General features: G+C 33.7%; 1 protein-coding gene and 1 long non-coding RNA gene across 4 annotated transcripts in view; one reads left to right on the plus strand and one right to left on the minus strand.

Annotated features, from left to right (window-relative positions):
* The window catches only part of LOC120427540 (uncharacterized), a 73,050-nt gene that overhangs the window by 24,790 nt on the left and 29,369 nt on the right, over window positions 1-18,891 (minus strand). For all 3 annotated transcript variants that reach the window (XM_039592422.2, XM_039592412.2, XM_039592427.2), the window contains exons 2-7: window positions 16,166-16,592; window positions 12,838-12,973; window positions 12,535-12,760; window positions 11,931-12,270; window positions 11,674-11,857; window positions 6,011-6,130 (exon numbers count right to left, since the gene is read on the minus strand). In XM_039592422.2, coding sequence (XP_039448356.1) covers window positions 6,011-6,130; window positions 11,674-11,857; window positions 11,931-12,270; window positions 12,535-12,760; window positions 12,838-12,973; window positions 16,166-16,490 — 1,331 coding nt within the window. In that variant the 5' untranslated portion in view covers window positions 16,491-16,592. The remainder of the gene's footprint in view (window positions 1-6,010; window positions 6,131-11,673; window positions 11,858-11,930; window positions 12,271-12,534; window positions 12,761-12,837; window positions 12,974-16,165; window positions 16,593-18,891) is intronic.
* LOC120427556 (uncharacterized) lies at window positions 2,042-2,562 on the plus strand. The gene is made up of 3 exons (XR_005606909.2): window positions 2,042-2,174; window positions 2,233-2,255; window positions 2,324-2,562. It is a non-coding gene; the product is annotated as an uncharacterized LOC120427556 (long non-coding RNA).

Consider the following 18,891-nt stretch of genomic DNA (forward strand, 5'->3'; position numbering starts at 1 on the left):
ACATAACAGAAGCACAGTCTATAATTCTATGAAAAATCATCCGAACTTGATATAAGCTATCAATTATTACTATTATTACATTTCCACAATTATTCGTATTTTTTACATACATTTTGGAAGTAAAATTATTTTAAATACTTAGAATTTTCAAAGAAGTACGATTTTCGAAATAATACTCATTATTAAATTTTTTACAATATGGGTATGAAATGATTGGGATATTTTCATACATTTCGAAAATAATAATACAATTTTTTGAAAATACTTTGAAAATTTCACAAAACTACTTATTTTCGAAATAGTACTCAAATTTTTAGTATTTTATCATAGGGGTATCAAATTGTCGGGATTTTTCATACATTTTTTTGGGGGTGAGATTGGGTCATACAAAAAATGCAAAAAATTGTATGACCCAATCCCACCCCCCAGTCCCAATGTCACCCCTTCTCAAAATTTTCAGTTTTTCAGTTTTTTTACAAATGATCTGAAATCTAATTTAGATTAGATGAGATTGGGTCATACAAAAAATGCAAAAAATTGTATGACCCAATCCCACCCCCCAGTCCCAATGTCACCCCTTCTCAAAATTTTCAGTTTTTCAGTTTTTTTACAAATGATCTGAAATCTAATTTAGATTAGATCTGATTAGAATATGAGTCAAATGTTCCGAAATGAACTATTTCATTAATAAAAAAAATAACACAAACTTTTTAAAATACCTAAAAAATCATTAAACTACTTATTTTCAGAAAAAAATCTTAAAATTACACCAATTTACAATATGGGTATCAAATGATCGGGATTTTCCATACATTCCATTCACAACACCATTTTTTGCAAATATTGATTTTTTAACAAAGCTTGGTATTTTCGAGAAAATTTCAGTTCAACACTGAATTAAAAAAAATCCAAAGTACGTAGTTTTGTAAAAAAAATGAGTATTTTCATAAATTTGTATTACCACTTTTGAAATATACAAAAAAATCCCGATCATTTGACACCCACATTGTAAAAAAACTGAAATTTCAAGTATTTTTTCGAAAATACGTGGTTTTACGAAAAAAAATTGTGGCTTCAAAAATTTGTTCAATAATTAAAAAAATGTTTGAAAAATCCGGATCATTGATATCCAGTACTTTGTTTTGTAAATTTTTTTAGTATTTTCAAATATTTGTGTGATAACTTTCGAAATGTATGATAAAATCCCAATCAATACATTGCAAAAAAACTGAAATTTTGAGTACTTTTCCGAAAATACGAAGTTTTCTGATATGTTGGCAAGCCTTCAAAAATTTTGTTTATTTTTTTCGAAATGTATGAAAATATCTCGACCATTTGATACCCATATTGCAAAAACAATTATTTTGACTATTTTTTGAGAAACATTGCCTTTTCAAAACATTGGAATAATACTTCCTTTGTGAAAATTTTCATGTAATTATAACTGCAATGGATAACTATAACATATATTTTTTCCAAACTTCAGGATGATTTTCATAGAATTATAGGCAATGTCTCCCATGGAGCCAAAATCCCATAAGCTCTGTGCTTCAAATAAGCGCTGGGCCGTGCTTAAACGAGGCAGCTGTACGAATCAAAACCGGGGCAGTGCAATTACCAAGGCGTGCACAACCGGGGCAAGACTGTAGGACCTTTAAAAAACTCTAGAAATTTCAGATAAAATGTGAATAATTTTGATATAACTTATGTTAAAAGGTTTATAAATTTAGCTAACTAAATAGAAACATTTAACTGAAAACTAACATTTGAACACTTCATATCTGATCTTAAAAAGAAAATAATATGACTATCAAAGTCAACCCGGAATTCAGAAATTTGATAAATTTAATGGAAATTTTCAAAAAATCTGGCTAATTCCATCTATTTTAAAATATTTCTGCAAATATCGAGGATTACTGTGCATATTCAACCTTTCAACCTCTTTTGCTCACGTTATATGCTCTTAATCGTTGTAATAAATTGCTTAACCGCCTTGAAGTACTAGAAAATTGATCTGATAAAAAAAACATGCGACGTTCTCTAAGCCTTATAAATAGTGGTGGAAAAATGGTTCAGCATCTATTAGCAGAAATTTTCTTAAAATGAATCAGTCAGCAGTATTAGTTTGCGCGTTGGCAGTTTTGCTGGCTCTTTTCAGTGCCGCTTTTGGACTGGTTGGTAAAACTTCGGATTATGAGACTGCAATAAATTTCATTTATTTTTGAATTTCAGGACCCCTGTGAGAGCACACAAAGGTAGTCAAACGCAACGAAAATTTTCAGTTTACTGATTGTTTAAGTATATAAATTTGTTTCGTTTTCAGTCGCAATTATGTGGAAAGGAAAGGCTAGCAATATGTTACGAATATTTTATTCCGTTTAAACCGATGCAAATATTTTTTAAGTTCTTGTCCCAAGACTCTCCGCAAATAAATGAAAAAAATAAATAAATAAATAAAATATGTTAAAATACAAGCCATGATTTCAACATTTCGTTGAAATTAGTATTGGACAATTCTTGGAAATTGGAATCGGAAAAATACATAAAAATTTGTTGACTTCAGTTCTTTAATAATTAATTAAATTTGCAATTGAAAAGTATTTCACAGATTTCTTGATAAAGTGCACCGTTAACGAGATATACTATAAAATCACTTAAGGGTGCACAACAACTCAGAAAGTTGTTGCCTTCTTGTTCCAAAATTGTCAAACTTATGAAGCCAATCCTGCAACATTCTGATTGTAAAAATAGTCAAACTTTGTTGGAAACATTTTTGTAGACTGTATTTTGAGGAATGAACAAAAAAAAAACAAAAAATAAAAATGCATATTCAGCAATCCCTCACGAAAACAGCATGATTCAAAAAAAAGTTCTCCGATCGGGCTAAAAAATTTCTGGAGGTTCTTTGGCTGATATAATTAGACTCGTATTTATTTTTGTTTGGCAGTTCACGGCGTGTTTTCTAGAACAACCTTATCAGGAAAAAATAGTCATCGCCACTTCCAAATGTGTCTTATAGGACATTTTCTCAGCTTTCCAATGCTTCTAAAAGCGAAATGTTTCATCGGGAAATTTCTGAGATATCTCTATTTTAAGTTTTTTGGTTTTAAATTCCTTTATTATTTATTGGAAACTTCATACTAACAGCCCAGAAAACTTATCAAATGATGTGTTTCATGAGTCATTTACTCATCAAAATGTTTGCACATTTTGATGAGTAAGACAAGAAACAACTTTGTAGAAGGTTGCAAACCGCTAAACATTTTGAAAATTATGTTTTGTCTATGTTTTTGAGTATATGCGATTTATTCAGAAATTGAAATCATAAAACAGTGTAAAAATGAATTTTTTACAAGAACTATTTGATAATTACATATTTTTTGTGTACAAATATCACGTGTCTACTCTGATTAAGCTTGTTCAACCGAAACTTTGGCAGGTTTGTGATTGTTAATGGTATTATTGAATTTTAATGAATAAATTTGATATTTTCTTAAGCAAACATTAACCAGGAACATAAATACAAATATGATTTGAAATCGAAAATGTACTACATATTACTGTAGCAAGCTTCAAAAGTCATATTTCATGAGTATAAAATAAAGATAAAATGTTATAAAATGTTTTCTGTAGAAAATGCACTTAAAAGTAGCAATAAAACTCGAGTCTTCCAATTCAGAATTCTGAAAACACCATCACAAACATTTATTTTTGTTTGAACAAAAATTAAATAGTATTTTAACAAAAACAATCTAACAGAAACTTTCTTTCCAAACTATTTGAACAAAAATCAATACATATATATTTTTTTAAATGAGATTGAAGATGAGAGTCTTATAAACTTCTAAAATATTGCTAATTCCTTGATCATTTATTACAAAAAAAAACTGAAACAATCATTTCATACTAATGAAAAGTATTTCTACTAAAGCTAGCACCAGTAATTTGCAGTATAATTTCGAGTATAAAACATGTTTTGTATCCATGCAACTAGTTAGTGTTTGATTAAGGAAATATGATATTTATTCATAAAAATCTTGTAATACCCTCTTAATTTCAAACCTGTAGAAATTTCGGTTGTATCAGCTTATTCCAAGCTGAATCAGAGCAGACCGATGTTATTTGTACACAATAATTATGTAATAATCTATTTGGTCTTGTAAAAATAATATTTCAAAACGGTTTTATTATTTTATTATTTTATTATTTGAGTAAATCCTACATATTCAAAAATTCGGTTAAAATTTAATTTTCAAAATGTTTAGCGGTTTGCAACCTTCTACAAAGTTGTTTCTTGTCTTATTTTGCACATTTTGGTCAGTAAAATACACATGAAACACATCATTTGACAAGTTTCCTGGATTGTTATTTTAAAGTTTCCAATAAATGATCATGGATTTTAAAAGAAAAAACTTAAAATAGAGATATCTCAGAAATTTCCCGATGAAACATTTCGCTCTTAGAAGCATTGGAAAGCTGAGAAAATTTCCTATAAGACACTTATGAAAGTAGTGATGACTATTTTTTCTCCTTAAGGTTGCCCAGAAAACACGCCGTGCAGTTATGATGACCTAAACCGTGTTAGGGTGGTACGAAAAATTGCATTTTTTGTCGATTTTTGCAAAAATCACTTTTTTCAAAAAATCATAACTCCGCACCTGTTCAACCGATGTTAACTTTTTTGAGCGCAAATGAAAGGGTATTACATAGGCTTTCAAGGGAAAATTGTTTAAAGTTTTAAATATCTAGCCTTACAAATGAAAATGTCAAATGAAAACCTCAAAATTTAATGCTCTTTTGAAGGTATCGGGACCAAAGAGCCTATGTCTGAAAGTATTTTTATCAGATTCCTCGGTATATATTATAAATAATACATCAAAAAATGGTAAAGATATGTTTTCAATATTCTGAGATAAGATTTTTTGAAAATAAAAATTGGGTTTTTTGGGGCCCAAAAAAATGAGGTTTTTTCACTAAAACTGCGATTACTTAAAAATTTCAGCGTTGACCAATATATGTAAGGGTCCCAAAATTTTCGTAATTGGAATACGCAAATTTTGGTACTCAAACATGTATGGGTCGTCGCTGAAATTTTTTATTTTTTTTTCGTCATTTTCCCGTTTTTTTGCGTGGCGCGTGGCGCGTCGAAAACCCCAATTTTCTTTTTCGAAAAATCGCATCTCGAAATGTTGTGAACATAACTTCGCCATTTTTTGTTATTTTATGTAAAATTTTCTGAGGAATCTGATAATAATATTACCAGACATAGGCTCTTTGGTCCCGAGACCTTCAAATGAGAATTTCAAGTTTTTATTTGATCTTTTCTATTGTATATTGTATCTATTGTAAGGCTAGATATTTGAAAAATGCGGTTTTTGCAAAAATCGACGAAAATGACAATTTTTTGGATCACCCTAACACGGTGTATGTCACTCTAATGGCCAACCAAAAAGGTACGGGTCTAATTATTTCGGCCAAGGATCCCCCTGAAAAATGTTGAGCCCGACCGGAGAACTTTTTTTTGAATCATGCTGTTTTCGTGAAGAATTGCCGTATAAATGTAGGAATTATGCTGTTGAAAATTGTTTAAAGTGAAAAATGTGTTTAGAAAATCTACTCGATTTCTAGAGTTTTTTTTATTAGGTCCTATAAACATATGAAAGACAATAGTTTATTGATCCATTGAAAAAAAAACTCTGGATTCGATCCCTTTATTTGTAAAATTTTAAAATTATTTTGCATGCTTCGACAATGTGATGTCCAATTGTTTTTTGTTATGAATAATTTAAATTTAATTATATTTAAATAATTCAGGGCAGGAAAAAAACAATTTCATAGTGGATACTTGTTTCGGTGAAGTACCAGGCAACTCCACCGCCAGATCAATCCCCTTCAAAAAAGCAAACCTCATCCCCACACTTCAAACCGAGATTCCTCCCGTTTGAAGTGGTTTCGCATGTTTCAAAAAGGAGCTGCTGCTGCTTGGCTGGGCTGAGTAGTATCGGCTTACCTGGTCGGGATGGGTTCGCTGTCTTCCTCCTCCCCCCCAACCGGCGAGGACGGGAGTGAGTCCACCGTGGCGTATCCTCCCCCGCAGCAGGATCCGTCGAAGGGGGAACGTTCGCTGGCGCTGGAATTTGAAAAGAGAACAAACAAAAAAAAAGAGCGTAAAAAGTTGAGGTATTTACATTGAATCATCATCAGTGCCAAACCAGCCAACGCGGCGTGGCATTTTTCGAAAAAAGGGGTGAAATTGAAGCAGCATCTCACTTGCCAGGGGAAGCATCATAATTGAAACAGTTGCGAACGTTGAAGTTGAAAAGGTTAATCAAATAAATGAGCTGCCAAGTGGTGGTGCTCATTCGACTGATGCCTGATGATAATTATTAGGGGGTCCAAATTTCCCGGGTTTTGAATTTCCCGGGAAACGGGAAAAATATTTTAAGAATCCCGGGAATTCCCGGGATCCCGGGAATTTTTTGAAACAGTCATAAAACTCTATTTTCATTATATTTGTTATGTTTTTCAAACTTAAAATCATGGAGTTAGCTCAATCATATTAATTGGTGCTAATTAGGGTTAGTGAATTTTCACGATTTCGCGGACAGCGTGAAATTGTGAAATTTCTCATTTTCCGCGGAATACTATGAAATTCAAGGAGTTTTTGAATCAATGCATAAAAATAACAAACTTCAAAAAATATGTAATCCACAAAGTTTAAAATGTAAATTTAATTAGTATTCAATTGAAAAAAGTGATATAAACTTTTTGAACTCTTCAGTTGAATACTAAAATTAGAAGGGAAGCATTTAAAATAGATTTTTAACAACATTTATAAGAAATGAATGCTCTGAATAAATAATTGAAGTAAAAAAGAAAAAGTTCAGCATCGGAAAGTAAGTTTGCAGGGATTTAGGCGAATGAAAATTTTATTTTAAGCTTTTTTGTTCTTTAAAATTGTAAACAACCCAATACTTCAAATGTTTAGTGAAAAAAGAAGTGCATTCAAGTGAAAACAAATGCATTTTCCTGAATTTATAATCACTTTAAGCACGATTTGGAATTTCCATATATAGTTGAAATCTCAGATTTTTTGAAAACTAATAATATCGTCTTCAGGGGTGAGGATGGGTCTGGGGGTTGAAATACGACAAGTGCTGGATAAAACAAGTTTTACAACAAGTTGCTTATAACATTTTTTGCAATCCCGAATAAACGCCTTTTGAATAATTTTTTTTAAATAAATTAACCGTTAAAATAAAAAAAAAATGTAATTTTTACTTATTATTACTAGTGCGTAGAAATATCAATCTTTTAAAATCATATAAAATTAAATAGGAAATATTAAAAACACTAGGCATTTTGCAGATCGGTAAAGTAAAATTTTAACAGTTTTCTCTAATGAACCAAATTAATGCTGATCTATGCCGAATAAAAATAATAATGTTTGAAAATTTTCCACATCAAATCTGAATTTCCAGAAATTTGTTTTTTTTTTTGAAATTTTTAATTTCGGGAATTCCCGGGACAAATTATAGAAAATCCCGGGATTCGGGAATTCCCGGTTTTGTAAAAATCCCGGGAATTTTGTCCCGGGATTTCCCGGGATGGACGCACTAATAATTATGATGCCTGTACTCATTCAGCATTTTCACCGCGAGTGATGATGATGTTCCTTTTTCCAAGAAATTTAATTAATTATGTAATAATCTGTCTTTGGTGAGTTCGCAAGGGGGAGGCGTTTTGAGTTATGGCTGATCGCATCGTTTGACGCTCTCAGGCATTATCAGGCTTGAATTTAGGGGAAAAGTTGTGATTTCCGGTGGGAAATGGATGGAATTGTGTGAAAATGTTGTGGTTAAAATGGTACAAACGAATATTGATGTATCCGAAGCATAATAAATTACTGTCGATGTTATTCTGGAAATATACAGGTATTATATTTCATTTTGTATTTATTTTTTGTAAAGCTTTATTTCGAATTCAATTTTTAATTAACATAGCAATGGCACGTGAATAGGCTCATTTTCATTTCGTGTACCGTCATCAGGGGTGAGTTTGGGTCATACAAATTTCTGCATTTCTGTATGACCTAATCTCATCCCTCAGACCCAATGTTACCCCTGATGACGGTAATAAATATTTCCAGAACTCGTTAAACCCGTTTTTATAAATACACTTTTCATCAAGGTTTAAGGGATTACAAACATGTAGAAAATCACAAAATTTTATATTACAGGATTTTTGATAAATCCACTCAAAAGATGTTTATTAATCACTCCTGAAAGTTTCATGAAGATATTTTATGATTAAACTGAGTAAGAGACGATTTAAGTGAAAAAAAATTGCCATGCACAAGGCGGGCTGTCAAACTTTGTTGGCGTTTTTCTCTAAACCCCGAGTTGATTTATGGGTGCCACGATATCTCGAGATGGGATGGACCAAATTGGCTGAAATTTGAGGTGAAGACTCTCAAGATGTATCCCGTGTGCATGACGAAGCCCTATTTTTGAAATTAGCTTTTTAAAAAAATACAAAAATCAAAAACTAACGGTTTTTTATATGAAAAACACAAAAATATTTTTATTTTTTTTCTGACTTTCTATTTATTATCCAACTCCTCTTCTAGACCGTAGTTTAATAAAATGCATAGGTATTTTTTAAGACTTAAATTTTACTTTTTTTTTTAATTCGTTTATCAATATGTCACATTCGATCGGGTCCTAAAATTAAGCTTAAATTGACAATATTATTGTTCACAACGAAAAAGATTTTTTTCTGTGAAAAATGAACCTTTGTGCGACCACAAATGATTTGAAAGGGATTTTAATTAAATTATCAAGAACTAACTCCGCGACCTTCTTGACAGAAAGCATCCTACTTGACAGCTTGTTCCAAGGGGAGCATAGTTGATCTAATCTACACAGAAAAAAATCAATTCCCGTAATCGTGAATTAGGTTCACGAATGTGAGATCCACGAAGGAATTTATTCATGAGTATGGTGCATTTGCACCATAAACGTGAATATATTCCTTCGTGGTTCTCATAATCGTGAACTGACTTCACGGTTTCGAGAATTGTTTTTTTTTCTGTGTAGCAAAACAATGTTATTTTAAACAAAAAGTCTGTCCTGCTCGTTTCTAACGTAAACATCAACCTACGTGAGCAGGATAGACTCTTTAATTACACATCAACATTGGTCCATTTACATTGTATTGCATGATATGTTGTTGTAAATTTATTTTAAAAACTTTACTTGATCCACCTTTAGGCGGTTGGTGCCTTCCTCGCATATTTTTATCAAAATATCTGAGATTCGGCCTCAAAAAAAGTTTATTATAAACATTAAAGTACTTATAACTTTTGATCCGGCCTAAAAAAGTGTATAAATAACACTTAAGTGCTCATAACTTTTGATGGGTTGGTCAGATCTTCAATCTTTTGAACCCGTTGGAATGATCTTTTAAATATCTTTCTAAAAATGTATAGCATGGTGGGTTTTCTTACAAAAACCACCCTTTTTACAATCTTCGACAGATTAGCGATTTTACGTTTTTTTAGCATAATTTTTGAAGTAAATAATAAATTCACAATTTCGTAATTCTTATAGCCTGGTAGAATTCAGGAGTACTACAAATAGTTTATTTTGATGTTGTTAGATATTATAACAATGGATTTATCTGGAAATTTCCTCAATCATTAAATACTGACATTGCAAAGACATAAAATCTTTTGAAACATACATAGTTTGAAAAACTGTATGAGACATTTGAATTAACTTGAGACTTGTGAAAATGTTGAGTAGGGGAAGGTGGGGCAAGACGACCATATGGGGCAAGAGGAACAATCGCTCGTACGGCCGTAATTTTTACAATTTTGATTATTTCCAGTATGAGGAATTGTTGCTAGCAATGCAATTAGCTGATTCTACTACCACATAACCGCCAAAACGACGTAAATTCCACGGGGCATAAGATTTAATAAAGTTTTTTTCAAAACCTTTTCTTATAATATTTGGAAAGTACAAAATAAAGCTTAGGGTTCGTTTTAAGGCTCATTTTATCAAAATGCTATTTTTCCTAGATCAGTAGTGTCCCTACCAATGACTTGCACCTATTACAAAGTATGATTTAAGTTTTGGTTATTTTTGCTGAGAGCTTATAAAAAAATCTTGTTCAGGTGGGGCAAGTGTACCATATGGATTTTAAGTATAGAAAAAAATACGAATTGCTGCAACAACATGTTTTATTGGGAAATAAATACATGAAAGTACTTAAAAACTGATAAACAATTGTTAAAAAAAATTGTCCAGACAAAATATAGTGATATTATGAAAATTTACTATTTTTCATCTACGTTATATTTTTTTCGTAAAAGCGATGAAATTTTTAGTAAAATATTATTATTTAATCTTAAAAATGCAAGAAACCTTTCAAATATAATCTAATCTGATGTATCTAAGTGATAACAGTTCATTTGTTAGCAAATTAACATGTTTTTTCATGCATTGTTCCTCTTGCCCCAACGGGTTGTTCGTCTTGCCCCACTAGTTGAGTAGAACGTACTGAAAATCAAAAATTTTAAAATCAATTTTTTACATTTAAAAACAGGATTTTTTCAAAACTTGTTCTAACAAAGTTTTAGTCAAGACCTAGAATAAGATGATTATAATAAAATCCGACAGATTTTTTAACTTTTTAATGGGTTTTAACGAGCATTTCCTTAGCTTGTTACACTTGCCCCACTAAAATTAGCTTGATTTGTTACCAAAAAAGACTTGTTAATTTTTTCGAGAAAACTTATTTCTATGAAGTTTTTTAAAGCATTTTCACTGTCGATGTCTTTCATAAGTTCCTGATCCTTTAATACCCATTCAGTCCATACTCGATTGTCCGAAGGCCTTGGCCAAATTTCACTTCGGATAATCGAATCACAAAAATAATTTTTTCGTTGCCTTATTTTTTTTGTTATTTGCAATATGGATATCAAGCGAAGCTAAGTTTTGTATGCATTTACACTTCATTAGGGGCTTTTTAAAAAAAAAAAACTAAAATTTTCTCAAAATGCCGCATTTTATAAAAAAAATCAAATTTGCATGATTTGCCACATGCGTAAAAGAGGTTTTGGGTGACTCACCACACATAACCTTCGGACGCTTAGAAATGAGCAGAAACTTGCAACAGAGCCTACAAAATACCCGTGGGTCGTTATACATATGTTATACATTTTCACATTATTAGACTTTTTCACTCAATTTTTTACAAAATATCGTAGCATATTTTGATAATTTGCGTATTTTTGAATAATACGGTTTTTTAAGGAAATTTAATTTTTTTTCAAAAAAAAAAATTAATAAAGTAAAATTGCATACAATATTTTACTTCGTTGATATAGTAAATAATAAAAAAAATGAGTTCGTTCGAAAAAATATGGTATTTTGTGATCAATTTTTAATATTTATACTTTGAACCCTACTACACCTTTACAAAATATATTCTTAGTAAAAACAGTAAAAATTTGAAAGGATTCTTATTTCGTTTGTGTACTTTGTATACTCTTGGTGAAACCAATTTAAGGTGGGTTGATTTTGTTTTTTTAATGAAAGTAACTTAAAATGCCATGTTTGAATTTGTTTTTAATGTTTTGAAATTTGTTGTCTAATAAATACTCACCGACTAGCCGTGGAATTGACGCTGGTATTACTCTTCGACCGTCGCGATATAATCGAATCGCCACAGTTGACCACGGTTCCCTTGCTGATCGAAAAGTGCCTCAGCCGGTACAGGTCGTCACTCTGGCGCGGGTTGTACGGCCGCTCCGGCAACGAGCACACACGGGGCCTCGCGTGATCCGGAACTGTATTATTTTTTGGGGGAGGAACGATGATTAATTTTCTTTAAGCTAGATGAACGCGCAATCTAATTCTCACTTGGCAGCTCGAGGAAATTTGACGTCCTCCGTTGGCGTCCCCGGGCCGACGACTGGAACGCAAGCGGACCGACGTCCTCGTTCGAGAACACGGACGTGTTGGAGGCACCACTCTTGACCGAGTCACGTGACCCCTTCCGGCTGGCCAGCAGTGCCAGGCCCTTGTGGCTGCTTCGTCGGCGTCCCTTCCGTGCGCCGGAACCGGGGCCGACTCCACTGCCACCGCCTCCGGACATTTCGGCCGTGGTCTGGGTCAGGTCACTGGTCGATTTGTGATAGTGCAGTGACACCACGCTGTCCGAGCAGGTGCGGTCCAACGTCGAATGGGAATTGCGGAGGACCTGTGATTTCGGGAAGTGATTGTCAATAACACGTGCTCAAGAGTGTGTAAGAGAGGCTTTGCATGTACCGTAAACCAGATCAACTTTTGAAATGTTTTAATGAAATGAAAATAATAACAAATATGCAACAATTGTTACAAAATTCTAAAAATATTTCACAAAAAAATATGTTTTCTAATGACACATACAAAATAACTCCACTCCACGGTACCAATCTCCGGTAGTTGTAAATCAATCACCTCCCCCACCCCAGAACCAACTCACCTGGTAGCCCGGATTGGACGTGATGTTGATCTCGCTGTTGAGCTGGCGGCGCGAGTGCCGCGGTGAACGACCCCCCACCACCGGTGACTTTGCCCTTGAACTGTGCGGCACGGGTGCCGTGGTCGTGGTGGCCGTCCCGGTGCCGGTGACCGAGGTGGACACTGTGACCGCCCCCGGCGAACTACAGCTGGCCGCCCCACCGGAACCGTCCAGGAATAATGGTTCACTGGGAAGAGGAAAAGTAGGCAAATATTTGAGCAGACATCAAAAAAACCGGAGGACGGATGAAGGGGCGGATCTTACTTTTCAAGAGAATTTTCCGGCGTTTTGCTGGGATAAATGCGTTTCTTTTTGCGATCGATGTCGTGATTGTCGAGGGATATACTGTTGGAAAAGTCCTCCTTGGACACGGTTGGGTAACAGTACTCGAAGCGTTTTCCTGGTGAAATCAAATTAGACATAATTAAAATACCACCAGTTTGGATGACATTCGGTCGAAACGTATATTTCGAACAAACTTTTTGAAAACTAAAATCTAGAAAGAGTTGATTATTAGTTTCGATACTTTTTACTTGAAAATTAGTTTCCTTTCGATGTGTTTTTTTTTCGTTATTTCTTCTCAATAAAGTAAAAAATAACAATTTGACCCAAATGTTTTCAAAAAGCACTTAACCGTAACCACTTACGGAAAACAAAGCGATTTTAGAATATTTATCAACGATTTGCCATTTTAATTTTTGTTAAAACTTGCTTAAGGGTTTACATACAAGTAAATCGGCAAAAAAGTTAGAGGTTGGTTTGAGCACACACTTAAACTTTTTTTAAATCTGTTTTCAGGGCATTAAAATATACGTTTCCATTTATTAACAAAACAAATTTGAACTTTTGGTTGTATCATTGACGAGACATAGGTAATTGATGTTAACAGTTTCGAAAAACGGGTGGTGCCACGGTATCTCAACACTGCTTTGACCTGATTGGCTCAAAATGTTGGTGAAGACTCGTCAAGATGGTTTCGTGTGCATGACTCCTTCCTTCAACTATACCCCACCTGTTCCCTATTTCGAAGGTTATTTTGTAACTTTTTTTCTTCAATAGATTTACTCGATTCTTTAAGCACCCGCAAACTCTGTTCCCAACTTTGAATTAAACGGTTGTTGAAAGGTAGTCCACATCTCAGCTTAGGATAGTAACTTCACACAAGTGATGTTTAAGAACGAAATAAATGAAATGAATTAGAAATGTTTGAGCATCAATCGTCCCTTATTCAGTTCAATCATGAAATATTTTCATAAAAAAATTCAGGCGTGATTGAAAATCATCTTTTAAGTGGATTTAATAAGTTTTCTGAGTTATTAAATTTCTTGATTTTCTAAATCTGTAAAGTGATTTGGAAATTTGAAATCCTAGATGGCGACCAAAACGGTGGTGATGAAATATTGAGAAAATGTGTTTGATAATAAAACGGCAAATCAACCACTCAAATTTAACTAAAATGGTTACAGAAGTCGAATTTATGTCAAAAGTGAGAAAATGAAAACAAAAGAAAAAATACATTTAGGTGATTCTCCGCCGACTGACATAACAGTTGCCCCAACACGGACGACGAAACAAAGAGAAACGCAAAAAGTAACATTTTCAAAACTTGTTTTGTTAGAATCGCGATAACTCGTAACGTTTATAAGCAATCCCCTTATGTTTATATATCAACATTTTTGTACGCTCTAAAAGATATCCCTGCAAAATTAGAAAAAATATGAAATTTTAAAATGAAAATTTTTGTTGCAAATGAAAAAATTACCCTTCTGGGTCAATAAAGATTCGAAAAGTACATTAAATTTCCCATAAAATGACATGTTCCAAAAATTGTTACAGTCATGTAACGGCGTCTAATTTTACACAAAAGTCCCTTTGACACCAAATTTCCATCTCATCGCTCCAAATTATTGAAAAACATCTCTTTTTTCGCATGCTCAAAAATGGAAGGGGTCATACCACCTCTCCCTCACGAGATATCATAAAAACGGACCTCGGATTCGTGATCAGAGACAAAAGTTACCCCTAAGGACAAAGTATCACGCATATCGAAAAAGGGTCCGGGCAACTGTTCCCTATTTCGTGTGAGTTGGTAGAGAATTACCCATTTGTCAAATCAAATAATCGAGTCTGGCCTTTATGATGAGAAACAGGTTTTAATAAAACCTTTATTTTGAATCTTTTTAATCCATTTTTATTAATAGAACGATGTTACACTGGAAAAATACGCCGCCAACATTACAGATAGAAAGAAAACTTTCAAAAATATTGTTTTTAATGAAATTTTACTTCTGAGCAGTTCTCTACGGAATCGGTCTTTTTTCTTTAATTTTAATTTTTGTATTTTTTAATCTGGCTGAAACTTTTTTGGTGCCTTCGGTATGCCCAAAGAAGCCATTTTGCATCATTAGTTTGTCCATATAATTTTCCATACAAATTTGGCAGCTGTCCATACAAAAATGATATGTGAAAATTCAAAAATCTTTATCTTTTGAAGGATTTTTTTGATCGAGTTGGTGTCTTCGACAAAGTTGTAGGTATGGATATGGACTACACTGAAAAAAAATGCTACACGGTAAAAAAAAATTGGTGATTTTTTATTTAACTTTTTTTCACTAAAACTTGATTTGCAAAAAAACACTATTTTTAATTTTTTTTTATTTTTTGATATGTTTTAGAGGACATAAAATGCCAACTTTTCAGAAATTTCCAGAATGGGCAAAAAATCTTTGACCGAGTTATGATTTTTTGAATCAATACTGATTTTTTCAAAAAATCGAAATATCGGTCGCAAAAATTTTTCAACTTCATTTTTCGATGTAAAATCGAATTTGCAATCAAAAAGTACTTTAGTGAATTTTTGATAAAGTGCACCGTTTTCAAGTTATAGCCATTTTTAGGTAACTTTTTTGAAAATAGTCGCAGTTTTTCATTTTTTATAATTAGTGCCCATGTTTGCCCACCCTTGAAAAAAATATTTTTGAAAAGCTGAGAAAATTCTCTATATTTTGCTTTATTGAACTTTGTTGATGCGACCCACAGTTGCTGAGATATTGCTATGCAAAGGCTAAACAACAGGAAAATTGATGTTTTCTAAGTCTCACCCAAACAACCCAACATTTTCTAATGTCGATATCTCAGCAACTATAGGTCCGCTTTACAATGTTAAAACATGAAACATTCGTGAAATTTTCGGATCTTTTCGAAAAAAATATTTTCAAAAATTTAAAATCAAGACTAACATTTCAAATGGGCGTAATATTGAATGTAAATTGTTTTGCGAAAAATCGCTGCGGAGAACGGAATCATTGTCATTTTTACCTAATTTAGGTACAATTCAACTGATTTTGAGTAACTGATCTCGAAGCTGACCTTTAAAAAAATATAAGACAATCAAAACCATCAGCAGGGGTGATATTGAGCCATTCAATTTTACTAAAATTTCATCCCCAGACCTAGTTTCATTGTCTGCTGTCGGTAAGATTTTTTAACATGTTTCGATTATGCTAGGGTTTTTCAAGAAATCGGATAATCGAGCACCAACTGTATTTTAAAATAACGCAATTACTCCAACAATCTCAAACGTTCAACTCACGTTCAAACCGCGGACTAATCGCCCCGTACTCGTACTGCACCCCGCCGTCACCGTCACCCTCTCCCGTCGTCCCGGATGCCCCGGTGCAGGACGACCCGGTCGCCCCTCCCGTCGGCGTGGTCACCGAGGTCGTCGTGTGGGACGACGCCGACGAGGACTGCTTCCGGCGGCTGATGAACTGGTGGCTGAACTCGAACACATCGTTGTCGTCCTCGGTGGTCTTGATGATTTTCGGACTGGCCGGCAGCGACGTCCGGCTGGGCCACGAGTCGGCGTGGGTCTTTTTGAGGTCCTTGCGCGAGCGCGTTCCCCGGGAGTCCTCCATGGTGTGGCTTGGTTTAGGTCGGTGATTGGATTTTGGTTGGGTTGAGATTTTCAAACTTTTACTTGGCTTTTACATGATTTTTGGCACGTGATTGATGGGAGTCTGAAAAGAAAGTAGAAAAAAAATTTGCTCTTAGAATTTGTCTTCAAAAGAGATTCACAAAGAGGAGCCATGCATTTGAGCATCAGGTTGCTCATTAAAATCGACGCCAGGCTGCATTATAAAATAATGAACTTCCCTCCTTTTGACGGATTAGTAAATCAATTTACCGCAACCTAAAAATATCGCCCCTTCGGGAGGGAGAGTAACGACTTTCGGGATGACGATAACGACCACGGCCAAGTTTACACTTTTGTCAACAAACGAGAAATTGATAAAACCCTAATCCTGACCCAGACTCCTGTTCGACAGGACCTTCTCCGATTTTCTCTTGTAAATTTGATGTAAAACGAAGACACCGCCACGCTGTAAATTTAATACCAAGCGACATTAATTTTAATTAAATTCTAATTAATGCCAATTTTGCGCGTTCCATATTTCCATCCTTCGAAGCTCGTCCTCGTCAGAAGAAGATGAAAATTGGTCAGAATTCTCGAACGACGCCAAGATGTCAAGGAGGAATAGTAAAAGTCAGCCACGGCACGGAGGGAAAAACTCGGCACAGAGAGAGAGAGAGAGAGTGCGAGAAAGCGAGCCCTGTTAATTATGCAAAGTGAACACTGAAAGGAAATCAGGTCCACAAGTGGGAAATTTGTTTTACTCTTGAAGCTTTTGAGCGCGGTCCACCCCCGCAGGGAAACGGTGAGGTTTTTGCCACTCGGATTGTGTCACCAGCCACCGCGGTCGGTCGGTGACGCTGTGCGGATAGAAAAGTGGTTCTCTGGGAGGGCGAAAGGTTGGTTAAAGATTGATATTCCGGCTGGTAAGACACACACGTTGCAATAATTTGTCTATAATTCTATACTTTTCTAACTCGACACTTTTTCCAATAATGGTTTTGAAACTGTTGCTAAATCCATAATTTACAAAATTGTCCGTCCCGGTTTTTTTATTTCTATAATTATAAGTTTAAATTCAGCGTATCGTTTTTTATCATGAAATTTTTTTTATAAATTTGTTTGAAAAGAATCTTTGTTAACTAAATCTCGTTGTGGACTTGTCTAAATTCAAGTTAAAAACATGCAGGGTTGCCTGATAAATCCATATTAATTTGGCAGCTGTCCATACAACATGATCTGAGAAGATTCGAAAATCTGTATCTTTAGAAGGATTGGTTTTATTGATTTGGTGTCTTTGGCTAAGATGTAGGGGAGAGTGGGGAGACTTGATCCCCTTTTTTTGTATCGCACATAACTCTATCAATTTCTCACAAAACTATGATCTTTTTGCATGAATTGAAAGCTTAAACATTAAACTATGTTTGGCTGATAAGGGTATTTCATCAGATAAACTCTTCGAATAATGCCAAGCTTTTTAAAAAAATATTTTAAACCGGCATTTTCTAAATGTTGGGGGTAATTTGATCCCCCTTTCAACATTTTGAAGAAATCTTAAGCAAAATGTTTTTTATTCATCCAAACTTTTAATTTTCTATAAGATACAGCAATTTCACATTAAACCTGTACGTTTGTGTTCAAAATATAACAAGTTTAGCATATAAAATATTTAAAAACTTAAAATTTTCTTTTTTAGACCAAAATTAAGCATGTTTACAAAAGCTGGTAGTTTTTGTTTACAAAACTTTTGAAAAATGGTTCAAACTGCAGTTAGTTATGTACAACTATACTAAAGGAAACTATGTACGAAAACCCAGCCAAATTTTTTAATCTTGGGGCTGAATTCCAGTGACTGTAAAAATGCAGGGATCAAGTCTCCCTTAACGCACTTTTTTAAACAATTGATTGTAAAAATAGTTTGACGATAAATTTAACGTCAAATGCGTAAGGGTTTTGGAGTTGATATGTTTATCAAACAATTCATGCATAAAAAATATTTTTTTGAATAATTTTTGAGTGTTTTCTATACTTATCAAAACAAAGAAAAAAGATCTCTTGGAAGTTTTTTGTAGCACTTCTTAGAAAAATGTGTGTAACTCAATCCAAACATTTTTTAATTTTTTTCTTTGTTTTCTACAATGAGTTTTAGTCAATTTCGCACAACTTTCTAGAACAAAGCTAATTGTTTTACCCACATGCTGACGAGATACAGGCTTGGGATCAAGTCTCCCCGGGGATCAAGTCTCCCCACTCTCCCCTACGTATAGATAAGGACAACACTGAAAAAAATCATTCACGGATTTTTTGTGATTTTTATTTTCACTTTTTGTTACTAAAATTTGATTTGCAAAAAAAAAAACTTTTTTTATGGGACATCACACGGAGAAAAAAGAGTTCCCAAAATC

This window comes from Culex pipiens, chromosome 3 (genome assembly GCF_016801865.2).
Source record: "Culex pipiens pallens isolate TS chromosome 3, TS_CPP_V2, whole genome shotgun sequence".
Taxonomy (NCBI): domain Eukaryota; kingdom Metazoa; phylum Arthropoda; class Insecta; order Diptera; family Culicidae; genus Culex; species Culex pipiens.